Raw genomic sequence first — 20,247 nt, forward strand, 5'->3', positions numbered from 1 at the left:
AATTCCAAAAATGATGCTCCCATGATATGGATTTAGTGTATGAATGGTGTGGCTAAGAGGGTGCTGTCAGCTGACCTTAACATTTGTGTTGAAACATAAGCAGGAAGTTAGTGCCAGTCCAAAGTATGTAGGGTTCAAGTCCTTCGTGGGCTTCATAAAATTAGAAAATAACACGTCATTATGGGGCCACGGTGGCTTAGTGGTTAAGACACTGAACTGCAGACCGGAAGGTCGGCAGGACAGCAGTTCGAGACCCGAGTGCCGCATGATGGAGTGAGCTCCCGTCTTCAGTCCCAGCTCCTGCCAACCTAGCAGTTCGAAAGCAAGAAATTGCAAGTAGATAAATAGGTACCCCCTCGGCGGGAAAGGTAACAGCGTTCCGTGCACCTTGGTGTTCAGTCATGCCAGCCACATGACCACGGAAGCGTCTTCGGACAGCGCTGGCTCTTCGGCTTAGAAACGGGGGTCGGACACGACTGGTTGGGGACACCTTTACCTTTACCTTTTTATGGATGGTTCAGCTGCTGCCGCTCTGTTGTCGAGCATAAAAGTCCAAACGTGCCACCCAGGACCCCACCCCACTCTTAATAATACTGCCCCTGAGGCAGCACAAATTGTAGACAGGCACCAGAGCTCAAATTCACATACCGAGAAGGTCCCAGGTTCAGTCCCCAGGTTAGAAGGATCAGGTAGCATATGGTCCAGAAGGAGAAATAGCCCAGATATAAGGCAGCTTCCTCTGTAGAGAGCATTCTGTATGACCCAGCTGGAGTGGGAAACACTCTGCTGCTGTTTGTGTTATCTTCTCATTTCCTGACCCTGATCTGTCACGGTGCCGGTCTTTTTCCAGGGGGCTGAGACCAGGAAGCGTTCCCCGACTCTCAGCAGCCAGTTCAAGCGTTCTCTGGAGCTGTTGATGAGAACCCTCAGCGTCTGTCAGCCTTTCTTTGTCCGTTGCATCAAACCCAACGAGTACAAGAAGCCCATGGTAAGCTGCATGTCGATGTTCCTTATTCTGGCGAAAGTGGTTTTTATAGAGGCAGGCTCTAGATCTTGCTGCAATGCCTTGGGATCTGCCATGTGAGTACCCTTTTCCCTTGCTTCTAACTCCCATTAGCGTTGCACTCAGAAGGAACAAAGAATGATTAGTTTTGAATCTCCATGGGAGCAGAGGGTGTTTTGCCATGTTCCCCTTCAGAGAGTGAGGCCTTCCTTAACTTTTCACCCCCAACAATATGTGGTATGAATATTTACTGTGATATCTTTGCACTACATTCTGTCCACAAGGGATGCGCAAGGATTTTATTCAGTCTGCATTTTTAAAGGAACCAACTGGATTCCCTCTTCCCAGACTAATACCCAGACCAGAATGGAGTTATTCTTTGGTTTTTGCAGTTCCCCGAATTTTGCGATTCTTTTCTCAGTTCAAAAACTGTAGCCAAATGCATGTTTTAGGATAAAGTGCATACCCTAATAATGCATGTTTTGTGAAAAAATACATTTGTGTAAATGCTTCTGTGCATTTAAAGAAAAATATATATCTTCTAGGAAAAAATTATTGCAGATTGATGCAGAAATGGGAAGGAGTGGATTTAGGGAGGAATACATGTTAAATTGACATGGACCGGAAGAGATAGGCAAGATAGACTGAGATCTTTTCAGTCATCTGTGAGAGACCAGTGTGGTCAAGCGAATGGATCGCCAGACCTAAGTTCACATCCCATATCAGTTCTTAATCTTCTCTTCTCCAGATCAAGAAATTTACAGATCAAGAACATTAGAGACATAGGTTACATTACTTTTACATTAAAGATGGGTGGGAAAACCACTTGGTTCCATTCTGTAATATTTTGTTGAAGGGTAGGTTGGATCCATTCTGCTTGGCCCAAACTTAGTAATTCAGAGTAGATTACTCAAGGTGAAATGGATTCTGTAATCCATTCCAGAGATGCCTAAAAAGACTGAGTAGCTGGTAGTAGGGTAATTTTTTTATGCTGCCCCAAACGTTCCCCCCAAAAGCAGTGTGTAATATCTGCTCCGGAGTAGAATATTTCCCTGTTCGACAGCTATCCATGGGCTACAATACTTTGCTTAGCCCATTGTATCATGTTATGACCAAACCTCTTAAATGTTAAAAATGCAGAGCAAATAAAGAAATGGTACTAAAATAGGAAATTGGCTGTGTAAGTAGACAGTAGAAGAAAAACATTTGTTCTGGGAGATCATTCTCTGCCTGAGGTCAGAAAGGAGCAAAGGCTGATAGTGACAGGAAACAGGATTTCAGGAAACCAAAAAAAGAGGGGAAAGAGCAGTGCCTGTTACATTTACCGTTAAGCTTAAAAAAAAAAAAAGTACAGGAGCATCATGCTTTGTAGATACAAAGGAAGCAGATTTTGTTTTTATCCAGGTGTCTGTGTTATTAGTAAGGGAATCTTCCTGGGACAAATTGTTTTTGGCACCACTGTGTTGGACAACTTGTTTAAAAGCAGATAGCAGTCACTGGAGGCAGCGTGACACAGTGGTTCTGAAGTCACCATTGGAGGCTTTAGAATCATAGATTTGGAGGGGGCCTTATAGGACATAAGAAGAACCATAAGAAGAGCTGGATCAGACCAAGGGTCCATCTAGTTCAAACAGTGGCCAACCAGCTGCTGGGAAACCCAGAAGCAAGACATGAGTTCAACAGCACCTTCTTGCCCATGTTCCCCAGCAACTGGTGTACATAGGCATACTGCCTCTGATACTAGAGGTAGCATACTGCCATCAGGACTAGTAGCCATTGTTAGCCTTCTCCTCCATGAATTTGTCCAACCCCCTTTTAAAGCCATCAAAATTGGTGGCCATCATTACGTCTGGTGGAAGTGAATTCCATAGTTAACTGTGCTCTGTGTAAAGAAGGACTTCCTTTTATTTATCCTGAATCTCCCACCAATTAGCTTCAAGGGAGAGGAAGAAAGAAACCCAGAACTAGAGTGTCTCCAACAGATGGTGTGTAAACTCCAGCAATGGAGAGTCCACCACCCATCTAGGTCATTGTTTCCATTGTCAAATTGCAATGCATCAAGACATTTCTCCTAATGTTCAACTGAAATCTGTATATTGGAATGTCCAGACAATACATTAAGAAATGCCCCTCCTCCTGGTATCTGTATGTTCCTCTTCTTAACGTCTGTCCATTCTCCCATGTCAGAATTGTCTTATCTGGCATTCATCCCCAGTTCTTTTTTCTTTTAAGTTTAATTGTAAAATATTGTTTAAAAACTGAAACTGTGAAACTTCACCAATTCAATATCCAGATGGTAAAAGTGTTAATATTTTCCACTTTCCTCTCTGCAGTTGTTCGACCGGGAGCTCTGCGTCCGCCAGCTGAGGTACTCCGGGATGATGGAGACCATCCGGATCCGTAGAGCTGGCTACCCCATCCGCTACACTTTTGTGGAGTTTGTGGACAGGTACCGAGTACTCATGCCAGGGGTGAAACCAGCATACAAACAGGTATAATTATTCATTACCCCCTTTAAAAAAACACTCTTCAACTCTGTAATAGCATCATACTCTCCATGTCCAATGTTCAGGTGTGAGTGCCGTTGTTTATGTGGCCAAAACAGCAGGAGAGAGGACTCAGAAGACTTTGGGGAACCCTAAGTTTTTCAGAAGTATAAAAAATCTTTAGGAAAAATCCCTAAGGAGGAGGAACCGCAGAAATAGCCCAATTTGGACTGAGCATGTTCAGTAGGCACAGAATACTGACTGATGGATGGGGGGGGAGGGGGGAAATAGAAAACAGGGTGGGAGGAGGAATGGAACAGAGTTAGTAATGCTTCCCTTTAGTACAGGGGTGGGCAACTTGTGGCCCTCCAGATGTTTTGACCTACAATTCCCATCAGCCCTAGCCAGCATAGCCAATGGTGAAGGGTGATGGGAGTTCTAGGCCAAAACAACTGAAGGGCCAAAAGTTGCCCATCCCTGCCCTAGTAAATTCTTTTCACTGCTAGATATCAGAAAACCAGCTTCCATTTGATCTGGAAAGTTCGGGTTTATACTAATTTCCCCCTTCCCACATGCACACGTAGGAACCTGTCTTATACCAGGCCAGGCTATTTTCCCATCAAGACTGCTAACTCTGACTGGCAGCAGTTCTCCATGGTCTCAGGCAAAAAAGGTCTTTCCCGTCACCTGTGACCTGATCCTTTTAACCGGGTTTGAGCCTGCGGTTCTGCATGCAAAACCTGTGCTTGACCATGGAGCTGTAGTTCCTTCCAAACACACACTCAGTGAAAGTCTACATGACAGGGACTGTGGTGAAAATTTGCATCTAGAGTCATCTAACAAATCAAGGACAGGGTAGCTGTGATGACTGCGAATGGTAAAGTCCCACCATCCCATTTCTTCTAGGGGGACCTGCGTGGAACATGTCAACGCATCGCTGAAGCTGTATTGGGCAAAGACGATGATTGGCAGATTGGCAAGACGAAGATCTTCCTCAAGGTAAGGTAGCAATTAGATTATTGAAGGGAGTGTCTAGAAACGGAGGGAGTGTCTCGTAACAGGTGAATACCTAGAGCAATTGCCCCAGGATGGTCACCCTGCATGTCCCTGGTTTATAATGAGCAAATGAATGAAAGAGGGATACTGGGGGATATCTTTAAATGGGAAGAAGCAAATCTGAGTAACATTCAAGATTTTGTAGTTGGGAATTCCATGATCACTTTTGATCAAGGAAGGGTAGGAACCAACAGGCAGTTGAGGGTTTGGTTTTTTTCAGCTCAGACATGCCACTTCCATCCTTTTATGTAAATCTGGTGCCATTTGGGAATTGTCAGCCATTGAGAAGTGTTGTTTAACTGTCTCTAGTAAGGGTCTGATAGGTAAGATTGATTTGTTTTTAAAGGATGTACAGAAGATGATAGATAGATAGATAGATAGATAGATAGATAGATAGATAGATAGATAGATAGATAGATTCCCTCCCTGTCATCTTTCACCAGCAGGCAAAGACTACTTTATTCAAGAAAACCTTTGGCCTATAAGTAGGTCTGTTGGGTTGGGTGCTGTTTTTATTCTGTAGTTGTTAAGTTTTTCTTGTAGTTTAATGTATTGTTTTAGGGAGCAATCCTATGGCCGCTAGTCAGTGGCTAGACAGCAATAGGATATCTGGTTTTCTGGGAACCAACCTCGAAGCCCGTGCTCCGAGGTCGGTTCCTGGAGAACCAACCTTCCCCCCTTCCACCATGCCTCCCAGGTAGCATGGAACAGCCCTGTGCTCCATGCTCAGAAGAGGAGCATGGAGTGGCGAAAATGGGGCGTTCCGGGGCAGGGAGGGCGGAAATGCCGATATGACACATCCTATGTGTTGTCTGGCAGCCTCTTCCCCCGCTCTGACTTCCCGTGGCTAGACAGCTGAACTCAGCTGTCTAGCCGCTAATGCAGGGCAGCTGAAGCGCGGAGGGGACAATCCCCTCTGCGCTTCTCCTGCCCTGCATTGGATAGGCGGTCACCTCCAAGTTCGGAGGTGGCCGCCTATCTGCATAGGATTGCGCCCTTAACCAATTTTAATTGTCTCTGTAAGGTGCCTTGAGCGCTATTTTTTGGTAGAAATCAAAGAAACAAACAAATAAATATGTTTAAAGTGGGGGAAGGACCTGCAAATGGTTCTACCAGGTGAGGTCTGGCAATGGATAAGTGCTAATGTAGGGAAGAATGTCAATAGTGATGAATTAAAACAGAACCCTTTCAAGCATTTACATCAATGGTATCTTGCACTATACACGATGAAGAGGATGTATCATTCGACTCATGATAAAAAGACCAGCTTAATAGCTGGGATGGGGTAGTGGCGGTAATCATTTCAAGGGTGAGACACTATAAAAGCCTCAGCATGTGTAAGGGTGATTACAGGCACCGCTTCCCCAGCAACCAGAATTGCCATGTTAATGCCATTTGGGGGAAATTCTGTTTGAGAAAAGCGTTTGTTGACATACATGGAGATTTATTGATATGGTGGCTCTTTAAGCATTCCCCAGCACTGATCCTATTAGCCCACTGCTGAATGATCAGCAGTGAGCAGGGGATTGGTATGGTATTCTAATTCAAAATGCTGATCATCCACAAAAAATTATATTTAGACATGCCACTGAGTTTCATCAAAAGTGACATTTTTAGACAATTCGGGAGGTTCCAGCAGAAGATTTCCCAGGGAGGAAAATTTCTCAGGCAGGTGTGTGTATGGGGGGGGGGGGGGTCTGTGCATCCTTAACTATGCATAGAAGTGCCCTGTTCAGAGCTGGTGTCAAAAGTAGGCATGGTTGGGCACCTGCCAAGGCCCACATCCCAGCAGGGGCCCACTGGCAAGAGCCTCCTGGAGTTGCTCCTCCTCTCCACCATTGCAAGCTGCTTGTTCACATGCCTCTCGCTCTGGCCCAGGCAATGGAGGTAGTGAGAAGAAGGAGCAGGAGGTGCCACAGCCTAATTGCTCCCTGGCCGTCTGCCTTTCAAGCACGCAACTGGGAGCAATGATGAGAAAGAGGAGGAGGAGCAGTAGCAGCTGGTGATAATGTTTGTATGAAGGTAGACTCACTGAGGGAGGGGGCCCATTGAGGGTGTCTTGCTCCCAAAACCTGGAGCTGGCACTGACCCCATCACAAATTTTGTCAATGTGGGTTGTAGAGTTGCGAATTTCAGTGCTTCAAAGGGCAAACCCTTGGTCTGACTCAGAAGGCCCTAGATATCCAGATTCACTAGCCAGGTGGTGGCTGGGTCCAGAGGGCATGATCCTGACCTTACCCATACATCTTGACACATTTTGAGCATCTGTACAAGGCTCTTGAAATGTTGGATGAATTTAGGGGAGAGCTGCAGATTCAATGAAGGATTTTCTGGTGGATTAACCAAATTGATTATTCAATAAAAAGGTTAAATATAAATCAATGTGCATATTACAATACCCTCAACATTATTCTACTTTCATTGTCCAGACATTGCTTTTGTGCATATAGCAGTGCTTTATTTTGTGTCTTTGTGCTTTTCTGTGTGTGTTCTTTAAGTTCATATTCTTTTTTACAAAGTTCAATAAAGAGGGGGAAACAGTCATCGCAATATATATACATTTTGTGGATATTGATGAAGTATGAAATTACTTACAGGTTTAATAAACAAATGTACAGATACTTGTCAGGAAGCACATTCATCCTGCATTTGCTTTCTTCCCCCATTCCCCATTACACTAATTTGCTAGAGCCAACATTTCTTTAAAAAGGTGCCCTTTCATCTCAGCCCTACCAACCAAAATTGCCCACCTCCCACCAATTAATAAATGAAAGCTTTATGTACCATTAAACCAAGCCAAGCTGGTAGCCAGACTAATACACTTAATCAGCTAATGGGAGCTGAATTATATATGCATATAGAATCCGATAGTGTGTTGTAGGCTGTGTTTGTTCTCTTTGTTCTCTTTTTTTTTCTTCCAGTCTCTTCCGTATTTGTTTGTTGGGGGGTGGGGGTGTTTCAATGCTTACTGTAGGTACTCTTTATGGTTCTCTAGAGAGCAGGCACTTCCCACATGGAAATCCCGTAGTTCCTGAGAAAATAAGCAGAGAAACAAACCCCTTCCATACATTGGGTTTTTTTAAAAAAAATTCTCGCCCCTCCAGTGTAACCTGTGCACTTATTTTTGAACAAACCCCTCATCTACTTCTTAGATCAGCTTTCCCCAACTTGGTGCCCTCCAGATGTGTTGGACTTCACCTCCCGTGCTGGCTGGGGGGTTCTAGGAGGTGTAGTCCAACACATCTGGAGGGGACCAGATTGGGGGAAAGCTGTCTTAGATAACCATGCAGGTCTTTGATTCTAGAGAGTGTTATCTGGTCAGTGCAGATGCCTGAGCAGGAAATGGGGAAATGGGACGGTCAAAAGGGCCGCTCTGAGTTGGCCAACTCTGCAGACATGTGATACAACAAACCTATATACCACAAATCTTGATATCAGTGGGCTAAGGACAGAGGAAGAAAATCCTTAGAGCAGTTTCACAAACTTGATAACCAAAGCCCTTTTTTTTCACACCCCAAAAGTATGAAAGGATGAGAACAGCCCAACCTTTTCTTGTTTTCTCATTGTCTTGGAATTCAGGAACTGATAAAGGGTTAATTCTGTCATTCCCAAACATTCTAGGGATGCCTGAGAAATTTGTCTCACACCACCTAGAACTGACTGCAGACCCAAACACAAGCTGTAGTCTGAAGTTGGTACATTTCTGAGCTTGCAGAATGAAAAATGTGCCTGAAAAAATGCATGCTTTTGAACCATGTGCACAAGTAACACAACTCAGTTGATGGGAGAGAAACGCATAGCTTTCAAAAATGCACACAATCGGTGTGTACTTTTGGAACAACATGCACAAAAATACTCAAGAACATTCATGCAAAAAGAAAAACAGCTTGCAATGTGATAAGGACACGAGTTGGAACGAGCTTTGGGCTGGAATTTGGAAAACCTTGATGAGTTTTGCTGATTTGCACATCCCTATGCTCGACGTTTTGTGCACACTCTATGCGAGCGAGCACAAAAAGCTCACCGGCATTTGAAGTGCCCATCTCCACTACCGCTACCTCCCTTTCTCACTGCCCATGCAGCTTACTGGGGCACGTGCAGTGGGAGGGGGAAGGCATCTGTCTGGTAGAAATTGATGCAAAGAGCATCATGTTCCTGTCAGGGGTGCTGGGATTTGTAGTTCCCATCCCCTTCTGGTAGGAATGGGTGTTCTGCTGGTGAGCTAGAGCACCCATCAGGCCTGTGCTGCTGCCTGTCCCTTCTCCTGCCTCAAGTTCATTTTCCTCGGGGCAGTGCCAGTTTCAGGTTCTTGAGGGCCCTTGGGTTAGACACCCTCAGTGAGCCCCATCCCTGGTGAGTCTGCCTTCCCACCGCCATTCTCACCAGGTGCCTCTCCTCTTCCTCTTCCTCATCATTGCTAGCGCTTGCTTGCTTGACAGGCAGACAGCCAAGGACCAAGTAGGCCGAGGCATCTACTGCTCCTCCTCACCACCACCATTGTCTGGGCCAGAATGAGAGGAGGAGCAAGTCCAGGGGGCTCTTATCAGCAGGCCCCTGCTAGGATGTGGGCTCTCAGCAGGTGCCCAACCAGGCCAACCCTTGACACCAATCCTGCCTTGGGGAGAAGGGCATTGGATGGAGGTGGTGAGCATTCCAGTTGTGCTTGACTCCTGCCTACTTGTGAGAAATCAAATTATTCCATTTCTTGTGGCATCCCTATTTTTCCCCCTTCTCATTTTGAAATTCAAAATTGACGGGTTTCATGGTGTGCACACGTTATGGCTGCTGGGCCTCTTTCCTGCCATTCAGCCATCTATCCAGAAATGACTGGCTTGTTGCTGTGCTCTTTTACACAGGATCATCATGACATGCTGCTGGAAATTGAGAGGGACAAGGCCATCACGGACAAAGTTATCCTCATCCAGAAAGTGGTCCGTGGATTCAAAGATAGGTATGGAGCATGGTTTTGGAGGCCAGCTCCCATGAATACGTCTTATTGCACATGCTTGATTCTTTTCTAGAATGTGTGCGCATTCTTAAAATGCCACATGGGAACTGTAGTATGAAAAGGGAGGATGGGGAGCCTGTATATTGACTAAGAAACCATCCATTGCTCTTTTGCCTGTGAGCATCATGTGTGCATTATGCCTTGCCTTTGGGTAAGTTTGTATTGGGAGCCCAGTATTCTCAAGCCATGGCAGGTTTGCTGTCAAGAGCCATTGACCATTCTGGCTAAGGATGATGGGAGATGTAGTCCAGCAACCCTAGCTCCCTAATGCTTGTATATGTTGTCAGAAAAGGCATGGGGGTACATTCTCTTATAGACTAAGGCAGGCAACCTGGTGCCCTCCAGATGTTTTATTCCTTGACCATTGGCCATGCTGATTGGGACTGGTGGGATCTGTAGTCCAAAACATCTGGAAGGTATCTGGTTGCCTGCCCCTGGATTAGAGTCTTTTGAGCTACCCAAATTGCAGCCACAGACTTCCTTCTTTATCAAAGCCAGACGGACATAGATAAATTCAGAGGGCTTCATCCCAGAAAAGAGGAAGAGCAAGCAAACAATTAGTGATTGCTTACAGACAGGCCCTCCCACGATAACACCACTGCCAAGAAAGCCAGCTTTCAGGTTACGTATTAAAATGACATACCTGAGTTTGCAAGAAACAAATTATTAACTGACATACAGAACATGCTATTAGCGAGTGTTTTGGATGTCTGAAGGGAAGTTAACTTTAACCTAATTCAAACATCTGATAACAGACCCTTTCTTGCAGAGTTCAGGAAAACAAGAGTCAAACAACAAATAAGTATCATATTCTCGAGCAAGAAGCCCAAACAATGCTTTCTGCTGACTCGCATCTTTACATATTAACTCAAGGATGTAGTGAAAACCCTTGACTTCTTAATAAGCCGGAAGGCCGGTTTTAAGGGGAAAGACCTTCCCCAAACACAGCCTTTTCAACGCATGATCAAGGGAAAGCTTTTGGTTTATTCTCAACAATAGAGTCTGCAAAGAGAGATAGAATAATCTCTCTTAACAAAATTATCTTCAGCTAAACAAAACTTTGATTATACAACCAATAGGCCTTTTGTGCTTGACAGAGACTTCAGCCTTGTGTAAACCTTTTTTGACTACCAAAAAAGGCTTTCAGTCGGATTGAAGTCAGGGAGTCACAGGCCTTTAGTAACAAATCTCATATGAATATATGGCACAGGATTATAAATGCAGATCCATGTTCCATACACATGTGTATGATATTCATGTTTGCAAACACAAGTTTTCCCCGCACTTTATATCTGTGGTACAGAACCTCTTTCAGCCCGAATTCCACTTTGGAGAAGTTATTGGGGGCTAGGTTCTAGAGGTGGATGGGGCCAAAGACAAAAGAGGTAGGGCTAAAAAGTACTAAAATGCCAGCATCGTTTAACTTAACACTCTTACTGCCAGTAAGTAGACCTTAGGAGAGGAATTTCGACCTTTTAGAATGGGGGGAAAACTGCACAAAACCCAGGAAACCATCAAACATTCTGTGTTTGGGGAAAAGGAGTGGGGCCAGGGGAAGGGGGCGTGGCTTTCTGGGGAACTCTGGAGGGCTGGATTTGGCCCCTAAGGCTGAGCTTCTGCACCCATGTTTTATATCCTAAGTTAGGATCCTTCTCAGAGGCCTTTCTCCAATTCTCTCCATCTTCTGAAAATAGACATGTGGTGACCAGAGAGAGCCTTTTAAGTGGTGGCACCACTGATGTGGCACTCATGAACTTAATGCTTTTTGGCACCAGGCTAAGACCTTTTTTTTATTTGCCCAGGCCCTTTGGCATACCGATCTTATGATTATGGAAGCCAGCCTGAGAGTAATGAAAGTAATGTGTGAATTGGCCTGATGTGTGCGCAGACAGAAAGGAGGCCATGTGGTGTGCTCTAGTGTTGTATATGCATGGGGGCCATTGCAGGCATTACTGGAATGGAGGTTTGCTTCTTCTTTTCTATGATAACAAAAAACACATCTTACAATTCTTCTAGACACAGAGGAGAAGCAATTGCTACCAGAACTTGTAAAATCTCATTGATTTCCTTTTATTTTGTTGTTGTTTATGTTATTGTTCTGTTGTTGTATATTTTATTGTCATTACTTTGTAAGCTGCCCTGGAAATGTTTTATGTTGAAGAGCAGGATAGAAATCCATAAAATCAATTAATTATAAATGTGCCGTTCATGTTGCCATGACCCCTTGTTTTTAGGATGCTTTTACCTACCTTAACTATTTTTTGGTTTCTTTTAATTATTTATACTCTTTTATTGTGCCACTATTTTTAATTTGTGTTTATTTATTTATGTTTGTAATTTTTTAATTGTTGTAAGCCACTCCAAACCCTGTTTCTGTACCAGAAAGGTGGGATATAAACTTTCTCAAATAAATAAATAGATTGACCATCAAACTCTTTTAATCCTACCTCATTTGGAGAAAAATAAACATGGGGAACTGTAGCAGGAATGAAGATTGCTCCATGGTTATCTGCCTTTCTAATTAAACAACTGGGTTCTGCAACAAAACATTGCAGTGTGAACTGTTGATGTTCAGGATTCCAGCCACTCCATTCCATCCCCTCACCCCTGGTATTCCATTCCTGCCCCATGCCCCCACAACAATTACACTGCATTTCATGGCAACTGAGCATGCTCAGCCCTCATTGGGATGTTTGGGGGGAGTTCCCCTCCCTTAGGGTTTTATGTACTGTAGCAGACTTTGCGATTTCCCCAAGATCCCTCTCTCTCTCTCTCTCTCTCTCTCTCTGTCATGTGTGGGTGGTGCTGTTTTGATCTACATAAGCAACAGCACTCACAGCCTGAATAGGGGTGTTAGAGAAATCTGCAACAGATTCAAATGAGTTTGGATTTCCACAGTGGACTGGCTTTTTCTAAGTCATGTAGCTTTTGTGGACTTGTGGACTGGTTTTACACTGGGGGGGGGATTTGTGCTAATTTGCATTAGTGCTAATCATCACCACCAACTAATTTATGGACAGCCATCTGCCAGGGCTGCTCTAACTTCGATTCGTGCATTGAGCAGGGGGTTGGACTCGATGGCCTTGTAGGCCCCTTCCAACCCTACTATTCTATGATTCTATGATTCTATGTGCCACTTTTCCAGGAAAAGTGCCCAAAGCAGCTAACAAAACAGCAATACAAAAACAAAAAAGCATACCAATACATCATTACAATAATACATAATTACAGTAATAAACAACTCATTTTGCTAATACTAACAATTTAACATTTCAAATTAATTACAAAATAGGCAAAATCAAACATTACAACACAATATTTATCAGTAATGCACAAACCAGAGCCAAATAAAGTAAAGCTTTCCTATGCATTGAGGCGTGAATAAATGCTACAAACTGTAGACAGCTACCCCAGGAATGGCATGTTCAGAAAATAGCAACCAGATTTCGTACAGCCTGCAGCAGCTGATCTCTCCCATGCTCCACTCTCTCAGGCTGGTGCAGTTCTCAAGGCTCCAACAGAGACAAGGGTGGTGGTGTTTAGCCTTGTCCCCTGTGCTCTGGATGTTTCTGCTACTTCTGTGCTAATGCACATTAGAGCTAATATGCAGTTGCACAAATGCTCAGTTCTGCATTGTTTACTGCACGTTAACTAATGTGAATTAGCGCTAATGCGCATTGGCACAAATGGAACAAAATTCTGGTTAAAAATAAATCTGATTCTGTCAATGAGCAGATGATGGAAGAAAAGACACGTGACGATCTGCAAAACACAGATGGAACAGATTTAACAAAATCCATACATCCCTAAGCCTGAACATCAGAAATAGAGGGAATGATCTGTAAAGAATAAATAACAAATAGAGACAGCTGATACAGGACTAAAAGGATTACTTTTTTTTTCTTTCCAGGTCCAATTTCCTGAAAGTGAGGAATGCAGCTCTGATGATTCAACGAAACTGGAGGGGGCATAATTGTCGAAGAAACTATGGTGCTGTAAGTATGTCTGGGAAACACATGGAGTCTGACGATCGGTCTGCTTATACAAGAGTTGTCTACAGCTTGGAGTTGTCTACAGATTGGCTGTGGCTCCCTAAGGTCTCGGCCATCACCTGCTATCTGCTCCCAGGGATGGAACCTGGAAGCATCTGCATGCAACGCAGGCGCTGTCATGCTGAGTGTTTGTCCCATAGTTTGGTGCAGCCGTGTATACCTGTAGAGCTTACCAATTCAAAATATTTCCTTTAAAATCATGATCTAGTGGTTAGTGCTTGGCAACCTAGAGTTCTGAAAGCAAATGCTGAAATGCTGAAATGCAGAAATGTCTGTATGCTACATATATGGACAGTTTATTCAACAACAGAGCTCAACCGGTTCAGACACTGTCATCATTTCGATGCCAGGTTAAAACTTATTTTCTGGGCACCCGGTGCTGTAGCATTATGGAAGCTAAGCAGGTACGGACAGCAGGACCTCCCCTCCCCCCCCCCCACGTGCAAAGGTGGAGTGCATATAAATCACTCAGAGTTTCCGTAAGTACAATAAATTTTATAGGCCGCGATCTTAAGCACATCCTCGAGAGAGTAAGCAAGACACACAGTGGGACTTACCTTCAACTTAAACATGCATAGGTATGGACTGCTAAACTGCGTTTTTTTAATAGTTTTAAAAATGGACTGTAATGAAAGCTAGGATTTTTAGGGTTTCACAAAATGAAGAGCCACAAAATTAGCTGGCAGCCTGTGTGTTAGCCATTCCTAGCGCATGGGTTCCAGATTTAAAATTCCATGTGGTGGAAACATGGGTACATAGGCATGACGGTGGCATTTCCGTGTGTGTAAACATGCAACTGTCCTGGTCATGTAGAACAGAGGTGGGCAACCTGTGGGCCTCCAGATGTTTTGGCCTACAACTCCCATCATGCCTTTGGCTATGCTGGCTGGGGCTGACAGGAGTTGTAGGCCAAAACATCTGGAGGCCCACAGGTTGCCCACCCTTGATGTAGGAAGTGGGCATTGGGGCGGGGGTGTCAGATTTTAAAAGCAAAAGGGGCCCATAAATGAGGAATGGCAGCCCCTCTGCTCAACTGCATCTTAGCTCACTGCAGCTTCTCTCCCACAATGCTTTTCTCTAAGCCCGAGTCATTTCCAGTATTGAAGCCCCAGCGGGGAGATGCATGCCAGTGCAGATAGGCTGCAGGGAGGCACACCCTGGAAGTGGAGGGGGTTCTGCATGGCAGACTTGTGCATGTGCCCCTTTTGCTTTTAAACTTGGAACCCACCTCCCTCCTTCTACAGTTTTGGGGCAGTTCCATATGTAAACACATAGAACTGCCACAGAACCATTGGAGTAAGTTTGGTACTTATTCGAAACAGGATGAAAGCACATTAACACGTTACCATCCTCAGATAAGTTCAAGAAATTCACCTACAAACCTTCTTCTGAGGGGTGGGGGCCCTTCCTGAACAATGTGTGCTGGGGTGCAGTACTAAGTGGCTGAAGGGAGGAGGGGACAGGAAACTTTCCTTTTGTGAACTTGGGATGTGACAGTGCTGATGGTTTCTCCAGAACTCAGCCCAAGGGGTAGATAGATCTTTGTCCTTCTTTTTCTTTCCCGCAACATTCCTCCAGTTGTTTTTGCCTGAATGGGGGAGACTCCAAATTATGCCTTAAGGCACAACTAGATGTGATGTGAAATCCATTTTTTCACCCCATTGCAAAGAGCACCTTCAGAGGAGGGATTTTCCTCCAGACTGCAGCAGGGCAAGAAAGAGTTAAACTTACCCTTGACACCTGCTACAGTCCTAATAACTATCCCCCTCCCCCTTTGAAAATGCAGTTTGCTTTTTGAAAAAAAAAGAAACCTGTATGCAGTTGTGTAGGGGAAAATACTGACGCGCAGACGCTCATCACAACAGTCCCCATAGCCATGCCCCCTAGGAAAGACCAAAGATCCATATCAATTAGCCAGTTCTAGTGGTTTTCATTTGTACCAGGAGCAGGTGCTTTGTAACGCTAATGGGTCTTAATTGCCCATTCAAGGCTAGGCCACTAAAACATGCTTTGCATTAAAACAAAGATAGCTCACAACTGAAAAAATACACACACACACACACACACCAGCTATTGTGAGGATTGCAGGTAAGCTCAGAGGAACAGGGAAGTCTGAGAGGGATAGCAGATGACATCAGCATCCCTGCTAATCAGAGAGCTTCGGCCATGGGGCAGTATAGAAATGTAATAAACAAATCATCATCATCATCAAAACGTCCCAGCACTTCGACCTGCGAGCACTGGCTCTGCAACACCACTGCCTGCACCTTAAATGTAAAAATTTCAAAATCCAGGCAGGCAGGATCCAAAATCTGTTGGGCAATACCTTTGTTAAGATGCATTCAACATGACATCTCCTGTGGCTCTCAGATTTCATGCTTGGCAAGAGGTGACTCACTTTCCTAATTTGGTTTCCTCTCCAAGATGAGAATCGGCTTCCTGAGGCTGCAGGCCCTCTACCGTTCCCGCAAACTCCACCAGCAGTACCACATGGCTCGCAAGCGCATCATCGAGTTCCAGGCGAGATGCCGGGGTTTCCTGGTGCGCCGAGCCTTCCGCCACCGCCTCTGGGCCGTCTTTACCATCCAGGCGTACGCCAGGGGGATGATTGCTCGCCGCCTCTACAAGCGCTTGAAGGGAGAGGTAAATGTCACTTAAGAATAGAGCTTGCTGGATCAGACCAAGGTCCACACAGTCTACCATTCTGTTCACACGGTGGCCAACCAGCTGTCAACCAGGAACCCACAAGCAGACATGAGCCCAACAGCACCCTCTCACCCATGTTCCCCAGCAACTGGTGTACAGAGGAGTATGATACTGGAGGTAGCATATAGCCATGAGGACTCAGAGCCATTGAAAGCCTTATCCTCCATGAATTTCTCCAGTCCCTTTTTGCAGCCATCCATATTGGTGGCCATCACTACATCCAGTGGTAGCAAATTCCATAGTTTAACTATGTGCTGTGTGAAGAAGTTATTTGTCCTGAATCTTTTGTTTGTCCTGAATCTCCCACCAATCAGCTTCATGGGATGACTCTGGGTTCTTGCATTATGAGAGAGGGAGAAAAATGTCTCGCTATCCACACTCTGCACACCATGCATAATTTTGTACACCTCTATCATGTCTCCCCTTACCTTCCTTTTTTTAAGCTAAACAATCCCAGCTATTGTAACCGTTCCTCATAGGGGAGTTGCTCTGACCCCTTGATCATTTTAGTTGCCCTTTTCTGCACTTTTTCCAATTCAACAATGTCCTTTTTAGCTGTGGTGACCAGAACTGTACACAGTATTCCAAGTGTGGTTGCACCAGAGATTTGTATAATGGCAGTATGATATTGGCAGTTTTATTCTCAGTTCCTTTCCTAATTATGTCTAACATGGATTTTGTCTTTTTTAAAGCAGCTACACACCAGCTGACCACCACAACCCCCAGATCTCTTTCTTGCATCCCCCCAAACGAGATCTGAGTTAAAATTTGTTTTAATTCAGGAGTGTAGGGGTCCACATTTAATCAGAGTAGCAAAGGGCAGAGGTGGTTGCTTAACTCCTTCCTTGTGGGTGTTTTTTCCAATCCAAATCACCCTCCCAATCTGCTTTTCCTCCTGCAAGGGAAAAGATACTGAGTCTATATTCCTTTTCCCTTGCTGGGAGAAAATGAGCTGGGGAAAGGTGACTTTTAGCACAGAAATGGCATGTAGGAAAAGTATTAAGCACCCAACCACCCCACCACTGCTGTGATCAAATGCCAGCACCACCCACAGCTACATTAGAGTTTGTTGGTTTGTTTGTTTGTTTGTTTGTTTAAATAAACACTTCACTTCCATGTCTCCCATGTCACATCTAGTTTGGCCCTTAAATTCTTCCTGAATTCCATTCACTTCCCGTCCAGCCACCTTTGGACGCTGGTTCAAAATACTAGAACCCAATGGGGTTATCCTATGAAGATGATTGGTGGGAGATTCAGGACAGATAAAAGGAAGGACTTCTTCACACAGCGCAGAGTCGAACTATGGAACTCGCTACCACAGGATGCAGTGATGGCCACCAATCTGGATTCTGGATGGCTTTCCAAGCGGGTTGGACAAATTCCTGGAGGAGAAGGCTATCAGTGGCTCCTAGTTTTGATGGCTATGTGCTGCCTCCAGTACCAGAGGCAGTGAGCCTATGTACACCAGTTGCTGGGGAACATGGGTGGGAGGGTGCTGTTGCACTCATGCCCTGCTTGTGGGTTCCCGGTCGACAGCTGGTTGGCCACTGTGTGAACAGAATGCTGGACTAGATGGACCCTTGTCTGATCCAGCCCGGCTCTTCTTATGTTCTTATTATTTAAATGGACTGCCTTGTCCAGGGGTGTGGACCCTCTTTCATCCCAGGGGCTGAATTCAGTTTTGGAGGTCAGGGGCGAAGGCGATAGGGGCGGGGCCAAAAGTACCAGCCTATTTTAGCTTAAATCTCTTCCTGCCAGTAACTCAGCCTTAGGAGAGGCACTTCAGCCTTTCAGAATGGAGGGAAAACTATGCCAAAGCCAGGGAACCACCAAACGATCAGAGAAAAGGGTGAGGCCAGGGGAAGAGGGTTCCCCAGAGGGCCAGATTGGGGGTCCAGATAGGCCAGGTTCAGCCCACGTGTTTTGACTGAGTTAGGCCATTCAAGCAGTGCTTTTCCCTCCCTTTCCCCAGTACTACCGCCGTCTGGAAGCGGAAAAGCTGCGTCTGCTGGAAGAGGAGCGCTTGCGGAAAGAAATGAGTGCGAAGAAAGCCAAAGAGGAAGCCGAAAAGAAGCACCAAGTAGGTCACCGCGCTTTCTCTCCATGCCTGTGTCTGCCTTGCTTTTTGTGTAGACTCCATCTCTTCGGGCCCAAGTCATGCACTACCACAAGGCCCAAGTCATGCACTACCACAAGCATGGGAAAGCAGCTGCTTTCCCATGGCCCCACACCTCTCTGAGAAAGGATGAGAAAAAAACTAGCCGGGTTGCACAAATTATGTGGCTCGTCTTCCCAGGCTGCTGTCACCGGGCAATGGTGATGTGGGAAGCGATCGGGCCCTTTAGCAGACCCTGTGGGGTTACTGGTTACATATTACCAGAACCACATGGGACCGCCAGACAACAGGTATGTGGCTCCCACATTGCTCCAGTAATATAGTGATATGGCTTGCTTAAAGATAGTCTGTTCCAGAGCCAAGAATTCAGGTCTTACCACTGTACATGGTGGACGGTCGATGGCTAGGAATAGTATTCTGTTATTGTGTAAAGAGGCAGGAGAAATATATTTTGGCAGTATAACATCAGATTCCTATGTGTGTCTATTGAGAAGTAAGTCTCCTTGAGTTCAATAGGATTTGCAGCTAGCTAAGTGTGTATCGGATTGCATCCTAAATTAGCCAGTGGTGGAGAAGCAAGTTTCAGTTTGCAGCTGGCTGGCAAAACATAGACTTGCAAAGGCTTCATGCTGCTGCAACTCCCAAGTATAAATTTGTAAGGGTTACCATTCTGGGATTTAGCTCCCTTTCTTGGGCCTTTGTTTCGGCTTCAGCTGATTATTTATAAATTTAATAAGTTTTGAATGATTACCTGAAGTAATTTCATAGATAAATAAGTAAATAGCACTTACCTTCTCCTTGCATGGGTGTTTAATTTGCTTCGTCACTGGGGCTGTCATGCTCAGAGATGGTGGATTATTACTGAGGCTGTCTTGAATCTCATATGGTATGGAGAGCTTTTTACCAGCTTGTCTGGTGGCCCAGCTACACCCCTATCTGGGATAACTGGCTTTAGTAGTCTATGCTCTGCTAACCTCCAGCCCTTGAAAGTGGTTCAGAAGCTGCAGCTTGTGCAAAATGCGAAGGCCAGATTTACAGCAGGGACCAGAAGGTCTGAACATATAACACCGATTCTGACCGATTTGCACTGGCTGTCTATACCTTTCCAAGCCCAATTCAAGGTGCTGATTTTGACCTGTAAATTCTTACATGGCTTGGGACTGCAATACCTGACAAAGCACCTCTCCCAGTATGAATCTACCCACTACACTACACTCCTCATCATTTGAGGCCCTCCTCAAAGTGACTTCTCCGAAGGAGGTTTGGAGGATGGCAGCAAGGGAGAGGGACTTCTCAGTGGTGGCCTCCTGACTGTGGAATGCTGTCTCCAGTAAGGTCTGCCTGATGCCCACATCAAGTTTTCGGTGCCAGGTTAAGACTTTCCTTTACTCCCAGGCATTTATTTGACTGCGTATGTTGGGCTTCTTAATTTGGTTGTTTTACCAGGTTCTAGCATTTTTAATTTCTTTTAGCTGTTTTAAATCTTTGTATGTTTTAATCGTTTGTCTTAAACACCTTGGGTCTTTTTTAGCTAATGGTGTCTAATAAATTTAATTAATCATTGTCATAATTATCGTGCTGCTCTCTTGAATTTTGTCATTGTGCATGTGTTTTGCAGCCAGTGAATATTAACTGTGCTTCAAGATGGTGGACTCATTTTGCCAAGACCACTGTATCTTGACAAGAAATGATGGCCACAGGATCTTGACTTACAAGGAATCAGCAAGAGGCTTACCACCCTCCAGGGGTCTTTTATTTATTTATTTTATTTATTTAGGGTGTTTTTTACCCCACTCTTCAGCCAAAAAAGGTTCTCAGAG

The 20,247-nt window shown here is 44.9% G+C and overlaps 1 protein-coding gene across 2 annotated transcripts in view; it reads left to right on the forward strand.

Moving 5' to 3' along the window:
* The window catches only part of MYO7A (myosin VIIA), a 144,141-nt gene that overhangs the window by 67,222 nt on the left and 56,672 nt on the right, over positions 1-20,247 (forward strand). For both annotated transcript variants that reach the window (XM_084841598.1, XM_084841596.1), the window contains 7 exons: positions 851-988; positions 3,337-3,495; positions 4,396-4,488; positions 9,402-9,496; positions 13,464-13,548; positions 16,030-16,248; positions 18,284-18,391. In XM_084841598.1, coding sequence (XP_084697724.1) covers positions 851-988; positions 3,337-3,495; positions 4,396-4,488; positions 9,402-9,496; positions 13,464-13,548; positions 16,030-16,248; positions 18,284-18,391 — 897 coding nt within the window. The remainder of the gene's footprint in view (positions 1-850; positions 989-3,336; positions 3,496-4,395; positions 4,489-9,401; positions 9,497-13,463; positions 13,549-16,029; positions 16,249-18,283; positions 18,392-20,247) is intronic.

This window comes from Heloderma suspectum, chromosome 3 (assembly GCF_057233095.1).
Source record: "Heloderma suspectum isolate Gila_16-S chromosome 3, 16-S_ref, whole genome shotgun sequence".
In the NCBI taxonomy this organism is placed as follows: domain Eukaryota; kingdom Metazoa; phylum Chordata; class Lepidosauria; order Squamata; family Helodermatidae; genus Heloderma; species Heloderma suspectum.